This window comes from Felis catus, chromosome C1 (genome assembly GCF_018350175.1).
Source record: "Felis catus isolate Fca126 chromosome C1, F.catus_Fca126_mat1.0, whole genome shotgun sequence".
NCBI classification, from domain to species: domain Eukaryota; kingdom Metazoa; phylum Chordata; class Mammalia; order Carnivora; family Felidae; genus Felis; species Felis catus.
This window is the reverse complement of record NC_058375.1, coordinates 175,838,735-175,851,557: the sequence shown is the minus strand read 5'-3', so window position 1 is coordinate 175,851,557 and position 12,823 is coordinate 175,838,735. Positions and strand designations below refer to the sequence as shown.

The 12,823-nt window shown below is 39.7% G+C and overlaps 1 protein-coding gene across 1 annotated transcript in view; it reads right to left on the bottom strand.

Moving 5' to 3' along the window:
• COL3A1 (collagen type III alpha 1 chain) overlaps positions 1-12,823 on the bottom strand; it is a 40,948-nt gene that overhangs the window by 6,201 nt on the left and 21,924 nt on the right. The window contains exons 20-43 of the mRNA XM_003990961.4: positions 12,672-12,779; positions 12,404-12,457; positions 11,703-11,801; positions 11,337-11,390; positions 11,080-11,178; positions 10,644-10,697; positions 10,482-10,535; positions 10,097-10,150; positions 9,264-9,317; positions 8,891-8,935; positions 8,204-8,302; positions 8,009-8,116; positions 7,696-7,749; positions 5,922-5,975; positions 5,782-5,835; positions 5,032-5,085; positions 4,102-4,209; positions 3,612-3,665; positions 3,332-3,385; positions 2,995-3,156; positions 2,773-2,880; positions 1,741-1,848; positions 534-587; positions 331-438 (exon numbers count right to left, since the gene is read on the bottom strand). Of these exons, the coding sequence (XP_003991010.1) occupies positions 331-438; positions 534-587; positions 1,741-1,848; positions 2,773-2,880; positions 2,995-3,156; positions 3,332-3,385; positions 3,612-3,665; positions 4,102-4,209; positions 5,032-5,085; positions 5,782-5,835; positions 5,922-5,975; positions 7,696-7,749; positions 8,009-8,116; positions 8,204-8,302; positions 8,891-8,935; positions 9,264-9,317; positions 10,097-10,150; positions 10,482-10,535; positions 10,644-10,697; positions 11,080-11,178; positions 11,337-11,390; positions 11,703-11,801; positions 12,404-12,457; positions 12,672-12,779 (1,854 nt within the window). The remainder of the gene's footprint in view (positions 1-330; positions 439-533; positions 588-1,740; positions 1,849-2,772; positions 2,881-2,994; positions 3,157-3,331; positions 3,386-3,611; positions 3,666-4,101; positions 4,210-5,031; positions 5,086-5,781; positions 5,836-5,921; positions 5,976-7,695; positions 7,750-8,008; positions 8,117-8,203; positions 8,303-8,890; positions 8,936-9,263; positions 9,318-10,096; positions 10,151-10,481; positions 10,536-10,643; positions 10,698-11,079; positions 11,179-11,336; positions 11,391-11,702; positions 11,802-12,403; positions 12,458-12,671; positions 12,780-12,823) is intronic.

Here is a 12,823-nt window from a genome sequence, read left to right as displayed (position 1 = left end):
AGCATTGAAAGTCAGTGCCATTTTCTCCTTCAAAGAGCTTTCCCTATGTATATCTTTACCAAGGGCTCCAAACAGGAAATCCAAGAAAGGCTTGTTAATTCAGCCTTGCATTCACCCAGTGAATATACAATTGGTCTGATTAAAGCTGCTTTGAATTTACTAATGAATTCCTCATTGACTACTGCCAGAAACTTATCAGACACCTTTATTACCACAGTTACCTAAGGAACAACTAGGATAAAAACTGAAATGAATGATAGTAGGTCGTTTGGTTGGCAGATCTGGAGGAAAGGAGGTAAGCAAAGAAAGAGAGTGCTCATTAGAACTCACGGTTTCTCCTCTGTCACCATTCTTTCCAGCCGGACCGACGGGGCCAGGTGGGCCTGGATGACCAGGAGCACCAGGAGGACCAGGAGAGCCGTTTTCTCCACGGTCACCCTGAGGGCAAATTCACAGACCCCAAATAAATATGATCAGTAGTTATTGCTTTAAGTACACAAACTTGGATTACCTGGGTTATGGGTTTATTATACCTTGCCACCAGGAGCTCCATCTCGGCCTGGCAGACCATCTGATCCTGGGTTTCCCTGATTTAAAAAAAAAACAAAAAAAGGAGAAAAGAAATCAAACTCTTTGGAACCATTCAAATACTATCCAAGCCATGTATGCTCAATGGTAGCAACAGCATCCAAAGAGCATAAAAACTAGTTCCCAGCAGGGTGCTTGGGTGGCTCAGTTGGTTAAGTGGTCCACTTCGACTCAGGTCATGATCTCAAGGTCCATGAGTTCACCCCCACACTGAGCTCTGTGCTGACAGCTCAGAGCCTGGACCCTGCTTCGGATTCTGTGTCTCCCTCTCTCTCTACCACTCCCCCGCTCACCCTCTTTCTCTCTCTGTCTCTCAAGACTGAATAAACAGTAAAAAAAAATTGTTTTAAACCTGGTTCTTGCTTAGGACTGAAAAATCTTAGATATTCCAATAGCTATGACGCTTCAAAGGGTCACAATGTGTAAATAGATAAGCAGTATACCTATGTCACTAAAATTTCACAGATGAGAAGGAGAGAAGTGATTAGGGAAAAAATTGTCTAAAAGGGATCCCTAGGAAAGAGATAATAGAGAAAGCTTGAGAAGCTGATGTACCTGTGTGGCTCAGTCGGTTAAATATCTGACTTTTGACTGTAGCTCAGGTCATGATCCCATGGTTTGTGAGTTCAAGCCCTGCATCAGGCTCTGCGCTGACAAGTGCAGAGCTTGCTTGGGATTCTCTCTCTCACTTTCTCTCTCTGTCCCTCCTCACTCACATTCTCTCACTCTTTCTCTCTCTTTCTCTCAAAATAAATAAATTGTTTTTTAAAAGCTTGAGAAATAGTAATTTAAGCTGATAATGGAAATCTACAATTTAAGAAGAACCTTAATCACGGATAACACGCAGCACGTTTTCACACAGGAGGGATGCTGTAAATTGGGGTCTCCCCATCCTCAACTTGTTTCTTTATTTGGCTAGCATTCATATGTTTCTACATTAATGATCATTCATCAGGTAAATATTAATGAACATGAGCATTTAAGATTATTCTAAATTGTAATAGAAAGGTTATATTGTTATTAAGGAAAGGAGAACTCTGGAATTTGGCAATATTTACACTCTTAGGCATTAAGGCACAATTCGACCCTTGCTTAAATAGATTGCCAAATACTATCTGGATAATTGGATATTTACTAAGAGTTAGCACTTACATCCCTTCCAGGTTCACCAGCTGCACCAGCCAGACCAGGAAGACCCTGGGGTCCAGGAGCACCACGTTCTCCATTGTGCCCAGGAGATCCTGGTTTCCCACTTTCACCCTGTGCACAAAGAAATCAAAGGCATTTTGTTTTCTGATTTTATCTTAAGCAATCAATCAATATAATGTTATGAGATGTCCTTATTTTTCAAGGAAAAACTTTGTTTTATTAAAATTCTATTGATTTTTTTTCCTAAAACTATCCCCACCATTGAGGAAAAGCCGTGGGGAAGCAAGTTTCCTGCATTTTCCACATTGCCCAGTGACTCTGGATATCAAACAGCTAAGTAATTACATGGTTATATTATTCAGAATACATCCCAATATGAGATGTATAAATAGACATAACCATTGTAAGAAAAAAATAATGATTAACCATCATGAAATTATAGGTTTATAACAACCATTAGAATTAGGTTATTTTGGACATATGCTCTTTCTAAAGAATATACATTTATCAGATATGTTCTTATAAATTGAATCCGCTTAAATGTTATATCTGAACTTCATTACAATATTATATGACATTTTACTTAAAGAGGTACTCAAAGTGTCAAAATGTGAGCCCTAATAATACTGAATTATATTACCCCATTTTTAAATGGGTATTTAAGATGCTAAGCACTAGGAGTGCAAAATAAATTGAGTTGATGGAAAAATGGTATTAATTAAAGGCTTTCATAGATCTATAAACTATTTCCCTCTTCAAAACTGACAGTCAGCAAACGAAAGAATGCTCATAAATCTGATAGAAGTATTTAAGATGGCAAGATATTTTCTGTGATATCAACTTATTTGTGTTTACGTTCAAGGCTGCCCTATGATGTGTGTTGCTTTTGTGTTCTGCAGCCTTTTAATAATACGAAAAGATCAAGAATTTGCTTCTATGAGAGGAAAATTTGCTCATTACATACTTATTATGGTTAAGCGATCTCCAAAGGCTACCAAAGGAAACCAGAGTCGCGTGAGAGATGGCCACACTCACCTTGACGCCCTGCGGGCCTGGGCTTCCCCTGGGACCTGGTATGCCTGGTGGTCCTGCTAGACCCCTCGCTCCCGTAATCCCGGCAATGCCAAGTGGGCCTGGAGCTCCCTGTTGAGCAAATAATAAAGCCTTAGTTCTTTGTGTGACTATGTTTTCCTCTACTGAATTCGTCATTACAAAGAAAACAGTCTTTTCAATCAAGAAAGCAACGAAACCACTCACCGGGGGGCCCTGGGCGCCAGGAGATCCCTTCTCACCAGGCTGGCCAGCATCACCTTTGGGTCCAGACACTCCAGGGCTTCCGGGAGCACCACTGCTACCAGGTGGACCAGGGGGCCCATCCTTGCCTGGAGCACCGCTGGGGCCTGGGGGGCCTGGGTTCCCCTACAAAGAAAATTTTGAAACTTGAGTATTTTCTAATGAAAAAGTGGATTTGCCTTCCCTCTCACATTTTATATGGGACTTAATACAGAAAAGTCGCAAAGGGTAGGTTTCTCATTCTGGGCATATATGAATGTTCTTCATGGAATAAAGAAAAAATATTTTAAAAAATACTTACATTATTACCAGGAGGACCAGGAGGACCACGACCACCGGGGAAGCCAGCAGCACCCTGGGAAATGAGAATATGTTTGTGAATTTCAGAAGTTAAGGAGAATGACTAACAAACTGCTAAAAACAAATATCAAGTGTGAGAAACTTGCTAGGTTCTGCATTATAGTTTTTACACCCTCTACAGGGATCTAGTGCTTTCAATGCAGTTTTTATACAGATTGATATTAATTCTTGCTTTTCAATAAGAGTTTAGAGAATGCCAGTTTAAGAGAATCAATACTTACGGGACCACCAGGACTGCCACGTTCACCTTTGACACCCTGGGGACCAGGGGGACCCTATATGGAATAGAGGTAGACACGGTTGATCAGAATAGCACCAAAATCAAAATTTCACAGAAGCATTAGGTCTTTGAAAAACACTAACTCTACTTATAATGATAATCATTTTGCAGCGTGAACCCGTATCAAATCATTGTGTGGTACACCTTAAACTGGCACACTGCTATTTGTCAATTATATCTAAATAAAACTGTGGGAAAAAGCTACAGCAGACCTACAAATGAACAAACAAACGCAAATCAACAAGACAGTAACCACGAGGTGGTTAAAGCAACTTGATTGAGGCTGTTGGAGCCAAGCTTCAAACTCCGAACTATATTCCAAGGAAGACTATAAGCTTGTCACCATGAGAATCTCCTTCAGTACGAAGTATTAGACTATCCAGGAACCCGAGGGCTTTCTATTCAAAAGCTCACTGAAGGAGAATACTCACAGCGGGCCCAGAACCTCCGGGGGGTCCTGCGACTCCAGGGGGGCCTCCTTCACCTTTCTCACCAGGAGCACCTCTTTCTCCTTTAGCACCGGGCTCACCATTCTGTCCCTGCATTCAGAAATGACAAGCACTTGTGAGCTAACACCCTTCACAATACACTTGGCCTATCATACTCTTCCTTCAGAAAATAGAATTGGGGGGGCGCCTGGGTGGCGCCGTCGGTTAAGCGTCCGACTTCAGCCAGGTCACGATCTCGCGGTCTGTGAGTTCGAGCCCCGCGTCAGGCTCTGGGCTGATGGCTCAGAGCCTGGAGCCTGCTTCAGATTCTGTGTCTCCCTCTCTCTCTGCCCCTCCCCCATTCATGCTCTGTCTCTCTCTGTCTCAAAAATAAATAAATGTTAAAAAAAAATTAAAAAAATTTAAAAAAAAAGAAAATAGAATTGGAAGAGATGGTGAAATAGAATTGGAAGAGAAGGTTTTTTGAAGACATGGCAAAACAAAGCCGATCAAAATACTTCCATGATAAAAGTATCAAGAAAATGTTAAGATGTATGTTATTTGTCCTAAGGGAGAAAGTCTTTCCAAGGATTATGCTTTATAAATAAGCACCCCTAAATTCATTTGAGAAAGATAAGGTTTAGAGCGAATTTTAATTAGTATCATTTTATAAAAGAATAACTTTAAAAATTTTCAGAGTGTTTTAAAATCTAGGGTATCTTGGGAGCCTCCTTGATGAGGCATAAAGGCAGGGAAGGTATTTTTATCTCCATCTTTTAAAGAGTATGAATGAAGTAAAAAACAAAAAGGGGTGGGCAAAATAACGCTATAGGGAAGGACCAGCTGAGGCTTGACTAGCATCCAGATTCAAACGTGTGTTTTCCAGCAAGAGAGTGATTCTGGGCTGTGTGACTCATATGTGTTCATACTTACAGGAGCACCAGGGAAGCCAGCAGGTCCTGGAGGCCCATGTTCACCTCTTTCACCCTGAAGTGAAAAATATTCTCATTGGTCACAGTGAAGACATCTTTCCAAAGGGACAATGCTATATCACCCTCTGTATCATCTTATCTTTCCTTCAAGCAGGAAGTATGCCAAGCTAGCTGACATGGTTTAACTTGTGAAGACTTTTCCATTTCTCAACAACATTAGGAGTGGACAACACCAAAACCTTGGATTCTTTCTGCCTCTGATTGTTCTACTATTTGCAAGAAAAATAATTTGAGAATTTTGAAGTGTAATCACAGAACTTCTAAACAATGGAAGTATTTACAAATGTAGTAAAAGAGTTAATAGATAAATCGATTAATTAATTAAAACCATTTAGTATATATCTGTCCTGAGTTGCAAACTCTGAAGGTAGAGAATTTTAGATCTAGAAGGTGCCTCAGGCAACAATCCTGTAGGCTTGAGAAATACTTATTTACAAATGTATATTACTTGTGAGTTTTTTATATTTTTTCCAGGATTATTTCGGAGAGAAAGTGTGATTTAAAACTGTCTCTTGTGAATTTTAGAATTAAGGACTTTGGCCTTCCTTGGCATGTCGTATGATTCCTAAGAAAACGGTATCCCGCCGTTGAGATTCAGGGGCCCGGGGCAGAATTGCCAAAGAAGCAAGCCCACATAGCTGCCTGCCTGTGTGGGGTTAACAAGCACACTGAAGATGCCTTTAACACTTACAGGGCCACCACGAGGACCAGCGATACCCGGAAGTCCAGGGGCACCACCTTCACCCTGAAAACAAGAGGGAAAAAATATTGCCTTGCATCCAAAAAGCCAAGGATATTTTCTTTTTGTTTATAGGAAGTATTAAGTGTTACCTTATCTCCAGGCTGGCCAGCTGGGCCAGGAGGACCAATGGGACCAGTAGGACCCTGGAGAAAATAGAAATACATTTTTAAGTTTAAAGATAAACAGCATCCTTTTTCCTGTTAATCAAACAGAGAGAATATAGACATAACATTCATCTACTGAACTAGATAGTAGGACTTTTTTTATGACTCCAATGATATGCTTCACTTGGAGTGTAAATACTGCAGACCTTAATAAATATAAGATTCTCTGGAGATGCCTCTAAAAGACTGTAAGATTCAGTGACCATTTATTGATTCATTTTTCTTTCCACTGCAGAAGATAAATGATGTGCTGTAAGATCTTACAGTAATCTCTTTTTAAAATTAAGGTACATTGCCTTATACAACTGCTTGATAATCCAAAATGTTTAATTTAACTACTCAGAGTATAAATACACATATTAAAGTTTTCAGATTGACATTTTCAAATATTGAAGTGTTACTCATGTTACATAAATGAGACACTAGTTTTTTCTTAATTGGATGATGGTTTACCCAAGTCTATTAAAAGTGAAATTTTTATGAACTTCTTTAAGGCAACTATAGTAAACGTAACATCTATGTAATGGCTTAATTATCGTGCTTATTTGCTGCAGTCTTCTACAATGTGTTTGCTAATGTGAATATAATTGATGGTAACTTTTTTTCATTTTGTTTGTTTTTAACCCCTATTTTGAAGTAGTTATAGATTCCTGGGAGGTTGCAAAAGAATTTACAGGAAAATCCTGTGCACTTGTCTCCCAGCATCCCTCAGTGTTAACATCTTACACAATCATCATACAATATCAAAACCAAGAAACTGATGTTGGTATGATCTATAGAGCTTATTCAGGTTTCAGCAGTTTTTTTTTTTTAATGTTTTATTTATTTGTGTGAGAGAGAGAGACAGATCATGAGCGAGGGAGGGGCAGAGAGAGAGCGGGACACAGAATCTGAAGCAGGCTCCAGGCTCTGAGCTGTCAGCACAGAGTCTGACGCAGGGCTCGAACCCACAAGTGGTGAGATCATGACCTGAGCTGAAGTCGGACGCTCAACCGGCTGAGCCACCCAGGCGCCCCCAGGTTTCAGCAGTTTTATATGCACTCACTTGTGAGGGTGGGTGTGCCTAAGCTCTACACAATTTTATGAAGTGCAGCCTTATACGACTACCACCATAATCAAGATACTCAAACGTACCATCACTGCAAAACTCGCTCACATCACCTCTTTTAGTCACACCCATCTTCCTCTCCCCTATTCTTAACTGCTGGCAATTACTAATTATGTTATTTCATAAGTGTTACATGGATGGAATCACACAGCGTGCATCCATTTGAGGTTGACTTTTTTTCACTCACCATGGTGTCCTTGAGGTCTGTATAAGTTGTTGCATGGATGACTAGTTCATTCCTTTTTATTGCTAAGTAGTAGTCCATGGTATGACTATACCACAGAATTATAATTTTCATAAAATCATGAGCAGTATTGATTATCTTGGATTTTAGTAAGTCACTATGACTTTAGTTTGTAAGTAACCTTTATCACAATTTTGAGATTTTTCTATTCTCAGGTCACTATTGAACTATCAGCTAATGATAGATATAAAACAGGAATTTTAACGGTCAAGTCATTATGGCCAGAAAATGGCAAAACATGGTATAAGTTATCATGATGAGTTCTTAGAGCAAATATAGGTTGAGGAGAGGAACTATTCCTTGTCACATACGGGTAAGTCTTATTTTTCCCCAGTGCGAATACTCACCCTTGGGCCATCTTTCCCTGGAGCACCATCAGTACCTGAACTGCCTGGTTCACCCTGTCAAATAAAAGCCAATGTCATCCCATTAGAAGCATCCTCAATGAAAATCTGTCAAGAAGAAGAGCAACCCTTAAGGTCTGCTGTGATGTATAGTAGGTGTTCCCATTAATAGTTGCCTTGGCAATACATCTCAATTTTCATTTACTATTAAAACGGTAACATTAGTTTTGAAAAGAGGTTACTTTACAACAATGTTTCTTTCCTTCAAACTATGAAGTCTGTTTCATGACATAATTAACAGCAGATATGTCGGTACCTTGTCACCCTTGGGACCAGGGCCTCCAGGACCTCCTCTTTCTCCAGGCATCCCTTGCAGACCAGGAGTCCCAGCAGCGCCAGGTGGCCCAGGGGGACCAGCAGGCCCCTGAAATTAAGGGACAAATAGTAAACCAGAAGAAGGAGATCGAATGCATTTTGTGAAATCTAGGTAAAATGAACGATGTAGAGTTACCTTTCCTCCTTCGGGACCAGGGGGGCCAGCTCCACCTCTCGGTCCAGCGGGCCCCAAGGCTCCAGGGGGCCCACGTTCACCGGGGGCACCGGAATCACCCTGTGGGAGGAAAATGGAATAGCTCTGTTAGAAAGCCCAATGCTAAAAACCAAACCAAACCACCCTGAATTGTATTATTCTGATGCACGCCGCTCGCTTCTTACTGTATATTTTTGAACAATATGGAAATTTTTATAGTTACAAAAAGACATTTGATCAACTGAATGAGAAATGGAAACCAAAAAAGAGTCTGTGTCAACGAGGTAACTTTGATTCCTGATCTGATGAGCTTGCTCTGAAAATGTTCTTATTATTTTATTCACAAGGGCGAATATTTAATAAAGTTTTTCTACCAAAACAGTTTTCCTCTGCAGAATCAATGCACTGGGAAGATTTTTCTTTTGCAACTTCAGGCCCTTAGTTGCTTCTGTAGCATTTATTCATGTCAGAAAATTTGATTTTCCAGATGAAGCAAATCTAATATACTAGAAATGTCTTGAGTTACCCAGAATGTATTCACCAAATATTTGCAATGTTGTGCTTTTAAAAAAAAAAAAAGACCATTTCGCTTGATACACTAAAAATGAATCACTAATCAATTGCTCTATAACAGGCTGACGAAATTAGAAAGTAAATAGAGATATTTACCTTGCCTCCTGGAGTTCCAGGTGAACCAGCTTCACCCTTTGGACCCTAGAAGATTGGCATTATATGATTAGGCCTATATCAGAATGCATGTTACACGAATGTAAGTAAAGTACGCATTTGATTTGTTTGCATTTTGTACAATTTGTTAAATCTTGAGCTATGTAGTCTTTCTTTTATTTTATGGTAAAATTGAAACTTTCCATGTGATAGCTATGATTAAGTAATTTTTGTTTGTTTTGTTCATGAATATTTAAAAGCTTAATGTTAAAACTCAGAAACCGTGGCATGAGAAAATGCAAAAGTTAATAACTGATAAATGATTATGATTTATTCTTTTGGTTTCTGAGTTTTGAGAAAAAGGCACGCAACTTACTGGTTCTCCAGGTTTTCCATTTTCTCCTGGAGGTCCACTGGTTCCTGGTAAGCCCTACAAGGGATCATATTTGTGTTGTGTAATCACTTCAAACACTGCTTACAGAAAAGCTTCTCATATGTATGCTTCTGCAAGGTATTCAAAATAGTTTTAGCCATCTTTTTAAGACTAGGATATTTGTGACTCTCAAAATTCAATGGCAGAGATGTGACAATCATATCTTCCAAACTTATGTTTATCTCCCTCTAATTTTTCCCTGCATATAAAAATGAATTAATGAGTATGGTGAAATGGATTTAGCTATGTGAACTTAAATTATGATAAAATTAAGTATAAGCATAAAGGATTATGCATACTTAGGGGCACCTGGGTGGCTCAGTAGGTTAAGCATCTGACTTTGGCTCAGGTCATGATCTCACAGTTCATGAGTTTAAGCCCCACGTTGGGGTCTGTGCTGACAGCTCAGAGCCTGGAGCCTGCTTCAGATTCTGTGTCTCCCTCTCTCTCTGCCCCTCTCCCATCACACTCTGTCTCTCTCTCTCTCTCTCAAAAATAAGTAAACATTAAAAAAATATTTAAAAAAAGAATTATGCATTCTTAATTAAAAAAAATAATTCTGGAATAGACATGGAAGTTTTGCCTGTCTATTAACATTGGCTGTCATTTTATTTCAAGGTGGAAAACAGACCCACACATCTTCAGATGTATTACAATCTAGTAGTGTCACAAAAAAATAACTCAATTAGCTCAACAAAGATATAGCTCTCAAGGGAAAGTACTGAATTGTCTGGTTAAAGCAGGAGCCGAGTGATATTTAAATAACAAGTTCTTACTTGTAATCCTTGTGGACCAGGGGGTCCTATATCTCCTTTGTCACCAGCTGGCCCCTAATGTAGAAAGATATAATGAGAAGTTCTATTACAAAATACCCTTTCATATTTAGCGGACACAGTTTTCCTTTCAACAGGCTCATTACTTAATTTAAAACTTAATGGAGGGAAGCAGGCCAGAGTCTGCTCTGCGGAACTGATGCAAAGGAGACATGTAATCTAATCTTTACTTCTAGTCCCTCAGCATTCAGCTAGCTAAGTAACCAAACTTCATAACTGCTCTGGTGAACTAGAGTGATGTAGTTAGTGTCAAAGATTATACAATTCCCGTGGTCTTTTTCCCGCCCCACTCCCACTCACTTCCTTCACCTTCTGCAAGTGAACTTACGGTAGGTCCTGGGGGACCCTGAGGTCCAGTTTCACCATTTTTCCCAGCAGGACCCTAAAAAATCAAGCAGTTAGGGAAGAGGTCACAGAGATAATAGAACTCATAGGTTGGAGATGAATGCATCGATAGAAAGTTGGAAAAAAGTTAATGAAAGCTACATACCTGAGGGCCAGGACCTCCAGGACCACCTCGTTCTCCATTCTTGCCTGGTGCACCCTAAGGAAGTGGCCAGGTGTTAATAATTCTCAAAAAGAAATCATTCATTGTCTTGTTCCCTTTTATTTTTGATCTGCCTCTTCCACACACACATACATACATCCATAACCAAAAACAATTTTCCAGAACTTGATTTCCATAAATTTGCCACTCTTCCCCCAGAACCCCCTCCCCCGCAAAAGAAAGAAAGAAAGAAAGAAAGAAAGAAAGAAAGAAAGAAAGAAAACCCCACAAAGCTCCCTGTCTCACATGGTATTTTGATTTTCATATATTCTTCTGTGCTTTGAAGTGAAGATCACATTTTGGCCATCTCCACACTCCCATATGGAAAGTAAAAGCCTTCTGTCAAATATTTATTGAAGAAATAAAGGAAGGAACTCACATCATTTCCTTTAGGACCAGGGAAACCCATGACGCCAGGCTGACCTCGGGGACCAGATGGGCCTGGAGGACCTGGTCGGCCACTTTCTCCTTGACTTCCCTAATGAGAAAAAAATTACATTAATAGAGGTTTGATAAAGATCTCATCAAAATATACAATATACATATAAAGGCTATACAATATACATCAAGGCTAGGCCAAACTGTGCATTCCATTATTCACTGGGCTTATAAAACGAGATGTCAAAATGTACATACGGGAGGTCCTGGTTTCCCATCACTGCCTGGTCCTCCTGGGCTTCCAGGCATGCCCTAAATTGAAGAAGTCAGTCAGTCAGGTGATTTAAAAAGGATAATTAAAAAAATATATATAGCCATCTGTAAAATTCTGAGATTTCATGTGCAGCCTTTTATTCGCACACATTTTTCTGCCTATAAAGTGTCTCAGTCAAGTGTTCTATTTTCCGTTTTTCTTCCATCAATTCTAACCTTAAGTTATCTTAAGAGTATTTTGCCTTGTTTTGAGGCTATAAAAGTACAGTTTGCTTTGATTTGCCTTTAATCCTTTCTTTGCCTTTCTTCTTACTAAATGGCTGTGTCAATCAAATGAGTGTTTCTCTGTACCCTTATTCCTGGACCTCCAGGGACACCATCTCGGCCAGGTTCTCCAGGAGCTCCTCTGGGCCCTGCAGGGCCTGGACCACCACGCTCCCCAGCGGGGCCCTAAGAGGTGAGATAAATCAGCAAATATGTAAAAGAACTTTTATTGACCTGGACATCGACCATATTTAGGTGTTATAACTAGAACACTTCCTTTTGTCTCTTAAAGAGACTTGGTATGCTGCTTACATGCCCTGTATAAAATCACTGTTATCTATTAGCTTGGATGATCATAGTGGGAATATTTGGAGGCAACTTTGATGCACATCACATGCCAGCAATATTCAGTGGGCATAGCGACATACTTCTGTGCATATAAAGTCAAATATCTTTGATGTTGTAAAGTCATATTTGTATAGCACTTTAGGGTTTTCAAAGAACTTTCAGGCATTTTAATTTCTCTTATTCTTGCAATCATACTGAAATAAATGATTCTCAGATAACCTCAAGAATTCTCATAGAAGTTAAGTGATTTGCTTTAGTTACAAAGCTAGGAGAAGGGCTGAGCCAGGCTGCAATCATTGTTTTATATTGGGAATTTTTATTATTTTTAAACTCTAATATATTTCTTTCAGATATTTAGGTTTCAGTTAATGGGGAACTGTACGGAAGAATATAACTATTTGTAGTAGCAGCACTTACAAAATAGAAAATAAATTATCTACCTTTTCTCCTGGAAGGCCGTTCGCTCCAGCAGGTCCTCGGAACCCAGGAGCACCCTGGAAATAGTGACAGGCAAATGTTTCAGCCCAAAGCATTAAAAATTTTTCACAGTTTTTGAGTAGCAATATCTTCCCATATTACACAATGCTTCAAAACCAGTATTTGAGATAGAGTACTCGAGAAAAATCACGGTTGTCTCACCATGAAGGTGAAATTCTATGTGGATGATAGTGATGTTGTTCTCCTTTTAGATGTTCCTGGGAAACATACCCTTTCTCCTGCTGCTCCCGGAAGTCCATTTGCACCAGGTTCTCCAGGCGAACCATCTTTGCCGTCTTCACCTTTAGGCCCTGGGATACCTGGAGAACCAGCTTCACCCTATGAAGGGATATCACCAAAGGGATAATTTGGTTGCTCAATTT